Source organism: Pan troglodytes, chromosome 1 (assembly GCF_028858775.2).
Source record: "Pan troglodytes isolate AG18354 chromosome 1, NHGRI_mPanTro3-v2.0_pri, whole genome shotgun sequence".
Classification (NCBI taxonomy): Eukaryota; Metazoa; Chordata; class Mammalia; order Primates; family Hominidae; genus Pan; species Pan troglodytes.
Genome location: NC_072398.2, coordinates 144,979,870 through 144,992,665, shown reverse-complemented (window position 1 = coordinate 144,992,665; position 12,796 = coordinate 144,979,870). Strand labels below are relative to the sequence as shown.

General features: G+C 40.8%; 1 protein-coding gene across 6 annotated transcripts in view; it reads right to left on the bottom strand.

Annotated features, from left to right (window-relative positions):
• The window catches only part of COL24A1 (collagen type XXIV alpha 1 chain), a 404,239-nt gene that overhangs the window by 346,861 nt on the left and 44,582 nt on the right, over positions 1-12,796 (bottom strand). For all 6 annotated transcript variants that reach the window (XM_016921775.4, XM_063799997.1, XM_063799993.1 and 3 more), the window contains exon 6: positions 12,627-12,680. In XM_016921775.4, coding sequence (XP_016777264.1) covers positions 12,627-12,680 — 54 coding nt within the window. The remainder of the gene's footprint in view (positions 1-12,626; positions 12,681-12,796) is intronic.

Here is a 12,796-nt window from a genome sequence, read left to right as displayed (position 1 = left end):
CAAAATCTTTTTTTTTAAATTTTATTATTATTATACTTTAAGTTTTAGGGTACATGTGCACTATACCCAAAGGATTATAAATCATGCTGCTATAAAGACACATGCACACGTATGTTTATTGCGGCACTATTCACAATAGCAAAGACTTGGAACCAACCCAAATGTCCAACAATGATAGACTGGATTAAGAAAACGTGGCACAAATACAACCAAAATCTTTACCAATAGAATTGGCTCCTACTACCTCTCTGATCATATTCCTGACACTTAACCTCATTCAGCTATTCTTCAAAGATTGAATCAAGGCCTTTGGATTTAGTAAACTGTTGTTTTTCAATGTTTTCATCAGGAATGCCAAAGTAGTGATTTTTAATTCTAGCATTCTTTATTTAGTAGCTCTTTCTATAATAAGAAACTTCCATTTATCAACTATTTTGTTATCCTGAAGTTCAATTCTGTAAGGAAGGGAGGCAATTTTTAAAAGTTTGCTTCTTTCCTTTTATTTTTCTTCTATTTACCATTTTTTAAAATAATGATGTGGTATAATAAAATATATATATTTGGTTTTTGTCCCCAGTACCTGGCATAGAGCTCCTAAACTCCTTGAAATTTCCTGAGTGATAGGGGTGTCTTTTGTTAGTCATAACAAGCCCCTTCTGACCACACCAGAGTTTATGCTAATAAGATGACACACGCTGGGATCCCTAAATAGCTTTCAGCATTGGGGTCTGGTCACCAGAAAGACACACAAATGATTAGAGAATGGGAAATTTCAGCCCTACTTTCCCCTACCCCCTCTGCCAGGGAGGGGAGAGAGGGGCTAGAAATTGGGTTATAAAAACTCTTGAACAAGATTTGAAGAGCTTCTGTTGGTGAACATGTTGATTTCCTGGGAAGGTGGTATGGCGGGATAGAGCATAAAAGCTCCACACTCCCCATCCCCAATTCTTTGCCTTATGTCTCTCTTTCATTAGGCTGTTCCTGAGTTGTATCCTTTACAATAAACTGGTAAAAGTAAGTAAAGTGTTTTCCTGAGTTCTCTAAACCATTCTAGTAAAATATTGAATCTGAGAGGATGGGTCATGGGAACCCCTGAGCTTGCAGTTTGTCCAAGCAGAAGTGTGCGTCTGGGCATCTCATTTTTGTCTGGCATCTGAAGTGTGGGAAGTCTTATAGGACTCAGTCTTAAAAACTGTGGAGATGATGCTAACTCTGGTAAGCTGTTGTCAGAACTGAATTGAATTGTTGCATATCCAACTGGTGTCAGAGGATCTGAGGATCTTACAGATATAATTACCCAGCATCATCAAAAGATGATCAATGACTTTGTTGAAGTTGTATATCAGCTTAAGGAGCTTTGGGTCCAAGACTATGGGGTTTTCTAGGTATAGAATCATATTGTCTGCAAACAAGGATAGTTTGACTCCCTCTCTTCCTATTTGGGTGCCCTTTATTTCTTTCTCTTGCCTGTTTTGCTCCGGCCAGGACTTCCAGTACTATGTTGAATAGACGTGGTGAGAGAGGGCATCCTTGTCTTATGCTGGTTTTCAAGGGTAATGCTTCCAGCTTTTGCCCATCCAGTATAATGTTAGCTGTGCATTTGTCATATATGGTTCTTATTATTTTGAGGTATGTTTCTTCAATGCCAGGTTTATTGAGAGTTTTTAACATGAAGGGGTGTTGAATTTTATCAAAAGCCTTTTCTGCATCTATTGAGATAATCATGTGGTTTTTGTCTTTAATTCTATTTATGTGATGAATCACATATTGATTTGCATATGTTGAAACAACCTTGCATGGCAGAGATAAGGTCTGCTTGATCATAGTGGATAAGTTTTCCAATGTGCTGCTGGATTCAGTTTGCCAGTATTTTGTTGAGAATTTTTGCATCAATGTTCATCAAGGATGTTGGCATACAGTTTTCTTTTCTTGTACCTCTGCCAGGTTTTAGTATCAGGATGATGCTGGCCTCATTTAATGAGTTAGAAAGGAGTCCTTTCTCCTCAAATTTTTGAAATAGTTTCAGTAGGAATTGTACCAGCTCTTTTTTGTACATCTAGTAGAATTTTACTACGAATCTATCTGGTCCTGAGCTTTTTTTTTGGTTGTAGGCTATTTATTACTGATTCCATTTTGGTGCTCATTTTTGGTCTGTTAAGGAATGCAATTTCTTCTGGGTTCATTCTTGGGAAAGTGTGTGTGTCCAGGAACTTATCATTTCTTCTAAATTTTCCAGTTTTTGTGCATAGAAGTGTTTATAATATTCTCTGATGGTTACTTGTATTTCTGTGAGGTCAGTGGTAATATCCCCTTTGTTGTTTCTAATTGTGTTTATATGAATCTTTTCTCTTCCTTTTTATTAGTCTAGCTAGCAGTCTATTTATTTTACTAATTTTTTCAAAAAACCAGTTCCAGGATTTGTTGATCTTTGAATGATTTTGCATGTCTCAATCTCCTTCAGTTCAGCTCTGATTTTGGTTATTTCTTGTCTTCTGCTAACTTTGAGGTTAGTTTTCTCTTGGTTATCCAGTTCTTTTAGTTGTGATATTAGGTTGTTAAATTAAGATATTTCTTTTTGATATGGGTGTTTAGTGCAATACATTTCCCCTTAATACTGCCTTAGCTGTGCGGTAGAGATTCTGATATTCGTATCTTTGTTCTCATTAGTTTCAAAGAACTTCTTCACTCCTGCCTTAATTTCATTGTTTACCCAAAAGCTGTGCAGGAGCAGGTTATTTAATTTCAATGTAATTGTATGGTTTTGAGCAATTTTCTTAGCCTGGATTTCTAATTTTACTTTGCTGTAGTCCAAGAGAGTGGTTGGTATGAATTCAATTCTTTTGCATTTGCTGAGGATTGTTTTACATCCGATTGTGTGGTCAATGTTAGAGTATGTGCCATGTGGTGATGAGAAGAATGTATATTCTGTTGTTTTGGGTGGTGAGTTCTGTAGATGTCTATCAGGCCCATTTGATCCAGTGCTGAGTTCAGGTCCTGAATATCTTTGTTAATTTTCTGCCTCAATGATGTGTCTAATACTGTCAGTGGGGTATGAAAGTATCCCACTATTATTGCATGGGAATCTAAATCTTTTTGAAGGTCTCTAAGAACTTGCTTTATGAATCTGGTTGCTCCTGTGTTGGGATGCATATATATTTAGAAAAGTTAGGTCTTCTTGTTGAATTGAACCTTTTACCATTATATAATGCCCTTCTTTGTCTTTTTTGATATTTGCTGGCTTAAAGTCTGTTTTGTCCAAAATTGGGATTGCAACCCATGCTTTTTTTCTGTTTTCCATTTGCTTGATAGATTTTTCTTTATCTCTTTATTTTGAGCCTATGTGTGTTACTGCATGTAAGATGAATCTCTTAAAGACAGCCTAACACTGAGTTTTGGTTCTTTAGCCTGCCACTCCGTTCCTTTTCATTGAGACATTTAGCCTGTTTACATTCAAGATTAGTATTAATATATGTGGATTTGATACTGTCTTCATGATGTTAGCTGGTTTTTATGCAGACTTGTTTGTGTGGTTGTTTTAAAGTGTCACTGGTCTGTGTACATAAGTGTGTTTTTGTAGTGGCTGGTAATGGCCCTTCCTTTCCATATTTAGTGTTTCCTTCAGGAGCTCTTGTAAGGCGGGTCTGATGGTGATTAACTAACTCCCTCAGCATTTGCTTGTCTGAAAAGGATCTTATTTCTCCTTTGCTTACAAAGCTTAGTTTGGCTGGATACAAAATTCTTGGTTGGAATTTCTTTTCTTTAAGAATGTTGAATATTGGCCCCCAGTCTCTTCTGGCATGTATGGTTTCTGCTGAAAGGTCTGCTGTTAGTCTGATACGCTTCCCTTTCTGGGTGACCTGACCTTTCTCTCTAGTTGCCTTTAACATTTTTCCTTTCATTTCAACCTTGGAGAACCTGGTGATTATGTGTCTTGGGGATGATCTTCTTGTGAGGTATCTTGCCAGGGTTCTCTGTATTTCCTAAATTTGAATGTTGGCCTCTCTAGCTAGGTTAGGGAAGTTCTCATGGATGATATCCTGAAATATGTTTTTCAAGTTGTTTCCATTCTCCCCGTCTCTTTCAGCAACACCAATGAGTCATAGATTTGGTCTCTTTACATAATCCCCTATTTCTCAGGGGTTTTGTTCATTCCTTTTCATTCTTTTTTCTCATCCTTGTCTGACTGTCTTATTTCAGAAAGCCAATCTTCAAGCTCTGAGATCTTTCTTCGGCTTGGTCTGTTTTAACACATGTGATTGTATTATGAAATTCTTATGTGTTTTTTTCAGCTCTATGAGATCAGTTACATTCTTTTCTATACTGGCTATTTTGCCTGTCAGCTCCTGTATCATTTCATTGTGATTCTTAGCTTCCTTGGATTGGGTTTGCGCTTACTGCTGCATCTCAATGACCTTTGTTCCTATTCATATTCTGAATTCTATTTCTGTCATTTCAGCCATCTCAGCCCAGTTCAGAACCTTGCTGCAGGGCTAATGCAGTCATTTGGAGGAAAGAAGGCACTCTGGCTTTTTAAGTTGTCAGAGTTCTTGTACCGGTTCTTTCTCATCTTTGTGGGCTGATGTTACTTCAGTATTTGAAATTGCTGTCCTTTGAATGGTTTATTTTTCTTTTATCCTATTTGATGAACTTGAGGGTTTTATTGTGGTATACGGCTGGCTCAGTCAACTGGCCTCATTTCTGGCAGATTTTAAGGGGCCAAGGCTCAACTCACAACTCCTGGACTACATGCTCTAACACTGAGGGAGGGATATTGGGCCTTGACTTTGTTCTCTGTCCCTTCAAGGTTAGGATCCCACTGCAATGGGAAGAGCTAAGTTCCTGGACCATTGATCACAGCACTCCAATGGGTAGTGCTAGCCAAAGTGTTTCATAGGGTGGTAGCAGTGAGATCTGTCCTTGTTTGCACATGCCAGCAGCAGCGGCAGAGTGGCGGATGCTAGCGAGTGCTGAGGGACCAGCCTCCATTCAGGTATTTACAGCAGTGGCAGAGGCAGCATAACTCAGGAAGGTGGGGGTCACACTGGTGGTGGTGTTAGCACAGGGACGAGGCATTGGCATGTGCAGGACTGTGTGTGCCCTCTGTACATGTTCACACAGGTGGAGGTGGCTGCACAGGGTGGGAGAGTGTCCACTGTTCTTCGTGCCTAGTTTCACTCCAGTGGCAGTGTTGACACAGGGGTGGGGTGCTGGCAGGAGCAGGGCTGGAAGGCTCTGTACCTACCAGGGCTCCAGCTGCAATGGCGGTATGGCAGACGGAGGGGAGGTGGAGTGCACACACACCAGCTGCAGTGCCATGGCAGGGTTCACATGCAAAACCGGTGGAACAAGGAAGGCAAGATCTGCCTGCACACACATGCGTTGGCAAAGCAATATGGGGAGTGGCCATGGAGCCTGGGGATGCTGCAGTGAGAGAAGGAACAGGTCAGCTGTTGCATGTCCAGAGGGCTGCTCTGCTGGTCAGGCACAGTCCAACAGTGCAGGAGTTATGATGTGGGCCCCCAGGGCCCCAGTCTGGCTCCATCTGTTTGCAGTCCAGCATTGGGTGCCCTGGGAAAGACCAGCAGATCAAGGAAAGCTCAGATCAGACCGGCCCCATGTGATAGGGAAGACCACCTTGCAGAGTTTACATCTGGGCTAAAGTTCCCCTAGGGGAACAGTCTCCTATGGGAGCAAGTGCAGCCTAGAGGGATTGGCATTCCTGGCCATGCTCCACCACATATGCTCCTGTAACACACCCTTTGGGCTCCACACTGGCTGGAGTGCTGCTCCTATCACTTATCTAAGCCACTCTCCCTGCCAATCAAGTGGCTGTGGTGGTTGAGGGGTCTCCTCCTGCTGGGATTCCAGAGGCCTGTGGTGAAAGCAGGTTGCTCCTTGCCAGTTCAACTCACCTGTTCCCCAGGAGTCGGTGGGGTCCATGAATGAGTCCTGATGTGAAGTAGCCCCTGTGCAGAGTTCCCAGCTTCCTCCCTCTTCAGCCCAGCTTCTGTGTCTTCCCTCTGTCCACTCTCAGTGCCCTTTCTCTACAGATCTGTTAGGAGTGTGCCAGTCATCCCAATCTTCAGTGGCAGCTGTTCCACCTGGCTGTGTCTAGTCAGTCATCTTGCCCAGCTCCCATATCATTTTTTACATTTTCATAATGTTGGACTTACTATTTTTTATGGCAATCTGACCCACTACAAAATTCTTCTTGTGGGTAAGCATCTATACTTAAGATATTTATTTAATTCATATGGAAGGAAAAATTGTACTTCTAGTTAAGATAAATACACGATGGAGACATAGGAGAAGACAGTCATAACCAGGGATAGAACATAGCACTAAGATACTACTCTTTGGTGTTCAATACTTAATATATATACTAATATATTAAATATTATTAATGAAACATTGTTACTGTGGGTTATTAAGGCTAGATGTTTTCATTTAACTGGATTAAATTTGAAGGAACTATTGGCCCTGACTAAATTAATATAAGACATGAATGTTTGTAGGAAGGTTTTAGGCTTCCTCCAAGAGGCCTTTTTTTGAAAAAGAACTATCTTGACCACAGATTGCCTGGACTGGAATTGTAAGCACATGGTAGGCTGAAGATACAGACTCTATGTGCATTCATTACTCATGTTCAAAGATCTACAGCATAATTTTACGTGTTTAATTAATGGCAATGAACATTCCCATCGTGCTGCAAATAAATAGAATACAGTTCATTTAATAGATAAATATGATAAATAATAGACCCAGGTGGCATTTGATAACAAGAAAAAAGCCATTCTCTCTGGCAAACAGGAAATGGAATTTACTTTCTTATTTTTTTTAAGAAGAACATTGTTTTTACCATCAGTCTCCTGATTTCAGCCAATGATTTCAGCTAATGATCCCCATAGTCTTTCTCTATTTTAAATCATGTTAGTTTTACATGCTGAGAAAAATTGCTGCATATCCACTAAATTTGTGTGTGGCACTTTATATTTCTATTGTTTAACAATTTAACAACACAGTCCTCAGGGATTAGGAATCAGTTTCACTCTTCATAGAATTTCTATATTACTATCATTATCCACGGGATAACCTGGAACCTTGGAATATAACCACTTTGTTACTATTACTAAATAAATTCATAAAGTCTTTAAGTTAGGTAACCCCACCACTATCCTGCCTTCTTAAGGTGGTATTTTATAAAATAATTCCTCATTGTGTTGGGAGAGACAACCTAGTGTAAGAAAAATACTAAGACATTTCCAATTTTGTCTCCCCTTCTACCACTTACAAACAGTGTTACCTTGGTTAAGTGCTTACTGCTCTCAAGTGTTTTCTTCTGTGCAAACCAGAAGGTAATAAAGCCTGCTCTCATAGTACTTATGATTGGGATAAAACTAAAGCGATATCATACATAAAATAAGTGGCAGATATTAGATAAAAGAGGATTATACAGTATAAAGCTTGAATGTTCTATTAATTCTTATTATTCTAGAAATGCATGTTAAGTACCTAAGAAAATCGGTTTCACAAAATGAAACACTACAAGCTTTATGTGATACATTTGTGACACAATGGTAATTTATTTATTTATTTATTTATTTTTAGACGGAGTCTGCTCCGTCGCCCAGGCTGGAGTGCAGTGGCGCGATCTCGGCTCACTGCAAGCTCCGCCTCCCGGGTTCACGCCATTGTCCTGCCTCAGCCTCCTGAGTAGCTGGGACTACAGGCGCCTGCCACCACGCCCGGCTATTTTTTTTGTATTTTTAGTAGAGACGGGGTTTCACCGTGTTAGCCAGGATGGTCTCCATCTCCTGACCTCGTGATCTACCCGCCTCGGCCTCCCAAAGTGGTAATTTTTAATACTTGTCACAAATCTACTATCTTCCACAAATATATGCAGTTAAATCACGGTCAGTTTTGGCTAGTTTGGACACAGTTATCAAATTCTCAAATTAAATATGAATTAGACTATTGTTCAGGTTTATATGACTAAATCCCCAATAGGCCTAAGTTTTTGCAAAATAAATGTAAGTTTTTAAATCCCTCATATGTGGGTTCATAAAATATCTTATTGGTGAATAGTTATAGTCAAAATTAAGTCCATCCTACTAAATATAATGTTAAAGAAGACTCTTGAGATTACATTTTCTTCTCTCCTAGGTCATGACCACAGACATATATTAATACTAAACAGTATTTTAAAACACTGTTTTTAATATTTTTAAAATTTATTTTTGATACATATTTTCTGGGTACATGTGATAATTTGATACATTCTTATAATCAAATCAGGGTAATTGGGCTGGATCTCTATTACAATGTGTTTAATCTTGGAACAGAGATAATTTTAGCTTGATACAAAGTTCTTCATTTTCTCAAATATTTGCTTCTAAATATTTATACACATTTTAAGAAGTCAATGAAATAAAATACTTTCCACCATCTCTAGCTTTAACTCTCCTCACCCTATTTTCCACATTTTTTCTTTGTATTTGCTTCTATTCTGAAACAGCAACAGTGCTTATTAAGAAAGGACTCTCGGGCTGGTCGCGGTGGCTCACGCCTGTACTCCCAGCACTTTGGGAGGTCAAGGCAGGTGGATCACCTGAGGTCAGGAAGTCGAGACCAGCCTGATGAAAATGGAGAAACCCCATCTCTACTAAAAAAAAAAAAAAAATTTTTTTTTAAATTAGCCAGGCATGGTGGCACATGCCTGTAACCCCAGCTACTCAGGAGGCTGCAGCAGGACAATCGCTTGAACCCAGGAGGTGGAGGTTGCAGTGAGCCGAGATCGCACCATTGTACTCCAGCCTGGGCAACAGGAGCAAAATTCCGTCTCAAAAAAAAAAAAAAAAAAAAAAAGATTCTCTAAAGGGAGAGTAAATTGGTACTTGCCACTGCAGATTGAGAGTTAAATTACAAGAGCCTAACTGTTCGCTACTGGCTGAAGTATTAGGCTGGTGCAAAAGTAATTGTGGTTTCTGCCTTTTTAATGGGCAAAAACCAGAACTACTTTTGCACCAACCTAGAAGGGGGAGAAGAATAAAAGCCGTGTGGAAATTCTGTCTCCCTGGGTCTTGTGGAGAGGAGGCAATTAGCGGGAATATAAACTCACTATAAATTCAGCCCTGTGGAGAAATATAATCTGAGCCCTTACAGCTACTTTAACCTTACTAGACTAATTATAAAGTCCCCAAATGAAGCTCGAAGGGCTATGAAACCACAAACTCAAAAACAAATTTCTAATTTCTTTAGAAGCCATCTATCTTCTTCCCTATTACTTATCCAGACTTGATTTTAAAGAGTCGTTTTTCCTCTCTGAGGCACTTCCATTGAACTCAAAAAAATTTTCAATACAGGTGAGAAATTTTAGGAAATTTAGATTTGAATTATCCTTGTTATATGCTATTATTACCTATTAATAATAATGATACCACTTATGGCATCGTAGCACCATGTTAAGAGCTTTACTCACATTAATGTATTTAGCCATCACTACAGCACTGTGAGCAGGTAGCATGATTCTCCCCATTTTACAGAAAACGAAAGAAGCTTAATGAGCCTAAGCAAGCAATTTGCTTTTAGCCATTCGAATTGAAAGAGTTAAGACTTGAACCCACATCTGTCAGACTCCAAAACTTCTATTCTTAACCCCAATCTATATGATTTCATGTTTACTTCTGAATGCGATCACTGATAAGCAGAGGGGTGAGACCCTCAAAGATTCATGAAGTTACTGGCAACCAAGATCCTAATACTTATCTAATCTGTTCCCCAACATCTGTCATCACTCATATGCACACTTTTTTCTTTTCTTCTCTTCTTAATGCAATAGACTGAATGTTTTTCCCTTCAAAATTTATATGTTGAAACCTAATCCTCAGTGTAATGATAGGTGGGGCTCGTATAAATGGGATTAGTGCCCTTATAAAAGAGACCCCAGAGACATAGCTAGTTCCTTCCATTGTGTGATGACACATTGAGAAGGCTCTGCCTATGAACCAGAAAGCAAGCCTTCAGTAGATACTAAATCTTCTGGTGCTCTAATCTTGGACTTCCCAGGCTCCAGAACTGTGTGAACTGTGAGAAATAAATTTCTGTTGCTTATAAACTACTCAGTTTATGGTATTTTGTTACAGCAGCCTGAAAAAACTAAGAAAATATATATTGGGAATGGGAATATTTTATTTTATATATTTTAAGGGAATGGGAATATTTTATTTTATATATTTTAAGGGAATGGGAATATTTTATTTTATATATTTTAAGGGAATGGGAATATTTTATTTTATATATATTTAATAAAAATATATACACAATGGAAATGGGAATATTTCATTTTAGTGGGAAAGTATGGGAATGGAGATATCATTAAATATAAAATATTTAATCAACCTGTGTACCTGTATTCTTCCATACGTTTTCCTATGTTCTTACTATTTATCACACTGTTATCTATCATATTGAGAGGTGACAACATGCTAGCAGCCCTCACTTGCTTTTGGCGCCTTCTTGGCCTCGGCGTCCACTCTGGCCGCGCTTGAGGAGCCCTTCAGCCTGCCGCTGCACTGTGGAAGGCCCTCTCCGTGCTGGCCCAGGAGGGAGCCAGCTCCCTCTGCTTGCGGGGAGGTGTGGAGGGAGAGGCGCAGGCAGGAACTGGGGCTGCGTGCGGCGCTCGCGGGCGAGCGCGAGTTCCGGGTGGGCACAGGCTTGGCAGGCCCCACACTCTGAGCGGCCCCGGGCAGTGAGGGGCTTAGCACCCGGGCCAGCAGCTACAGAGGGTGCGCTGGGTCCCGCAGCACTGCTGGCCCGCCCGCACTGTGCTCGAATTCTCGCCGGGCCTTAACCGCCTGCCCGCAGGGCAGGGCTTGGGGCCTGCAGCCCACCATGCCCGACCCAGTGTGGGCTCCACCTCCTGCTCCGTGGTGCCTCCTCCCATCGACTGCCCAAGGGCTGAGGAGTGCCGGCAAGTGGAGTGGGACTGGCGGGCAGCTCCGACCGTTGCCCCTGCATGACATCCGCTAGGGGAAACCAGCTGGGCTCCTGAGTATGGTGGGGACTTGGAGAACTTTATGTCTAGCTGAAGGATTGTACATGCGCCAATCAGCACTCTGTGTCTAGCTCCGGGTTTGTGGATGCACCAATCAGCACTCTGTATCTAGCTAGTCTGGTGGGGACTTGGAGAACTTTTATGTCTAGCTAGAGGATTGTAAATGCACCAGTCAGCACTCTGTGTCTAGCTCGGGGTTTGTGGATGCACCAATCAGCACTCTGTATCTAGCTAATCTGGTGGGGACTTGGAGAACTTTTATGTCTAGCTAGAGGATTGTAAATGCACCAATCAGCACTCTGTGTCTAGCTAAAGGTTTGTAAATGCACCAATCAGTGCTCTGTGTCTAGCTAATCTAGTGGGGACTTGGAGAACTTTTATATCTAGCTAGAGGATTATAAATGGACCAATCAGCACTCTGTGTATAGCTCAGGGATTGTAAATGCACCAATCAGCACTCTGTATCTAGCTCAAGGTTTGTAAACACACCAATCAGCACCCTGTCAAAACAGAGCGATCAGCGCTCTGTAAAACAGACCAATCAGCTCTCTGTAAAATGGACCGATCAGCAGGATGTGGGTGAAGTCAGAAAAGGGAATAAAAGCAGGCTGCCCAAGCCCACAGCGGCAACTGGCTCGGGTCCCCTTCCACACTGTGGAAGGTTTGTTCTTTCCTCTTTGCAATAAATCTTGCTGCTGCTCACTCTTTCGGTCTGCACTGCCTTTATGAGCTGTAACACCGTGAAAGTCTGCAGCTTCACTCCTGAGGCCAGCGAGACCACGAACCCACCGGGAAGAATGAACAACTCCGGATAGGAGGAACGAACAACTCCAGATGCGCCGCCTTAAGAGCTGTAACACTAACCACGAACGTCTGCAGCCTTACTCCTTAAGCCAGCACGACCAGGAACCCACCAGAAGGAAGAAACTGCGAACACGTCCGAACATAAGAAGGAACAAACTCTGGACACACCATCTTTAAGAACTGTAACACTCACTGCGAGGGTCCGCGGCTTCATTCTTGAAGTCAGTGAGACCAAGAACCCACCAATTCCGGACACAATATGACTATCATACAACTATGTACGCTCATATATATAGATTTTCAGGTTAGTTGTTTTCATAAACATTTGTTCATTCTTTAAACATCCTCAGTTTTTTTTCAGGTAAAAATAATTAGGGAAGTGTGGAGCAGGTAAATAATATTTTATTTCCTTGGTGTTTATTTACAAATTAAAATGACCTTAATTTAAGGTAAATTACTCAAATCATAATCTTATATTTCAGAGGTTTCCATACATTGCCATCATATTTTTGATCATAATGATTTTGGAATATTAAGCAGGCCTATACCTGATTTTACTACTAAGAATATAAATCCAAGTATGGTGGGCTTTCAGAGGAATCTAGCTCTCTGCCAGGCTAAGACAATCATGTTGAAGAATCATGCTCTGGAGGTGACAGAGATCCTTGATGTATCAAGACTTGCCTTAAATGTTAGGGATCTTCTTTTTAATATCAGGAAAATCAGGTGATACTCATTAGCTTAAGTTGCCTGATTAGTAGTCACTTACCTTTGGACCAGGTAATCCAGGTAAACCAGGATTTCCATGTGGCCCTGGTATGCCCTGCAAGTAATGAAAAAAGTCATCATTCTTGGAACATACTGGAATGGAACAAAGTACAATTGCTTACTTTCCTCTCAACATGTGTGATCCCTTTCTGCACTTGAGTTTTTGCTTAT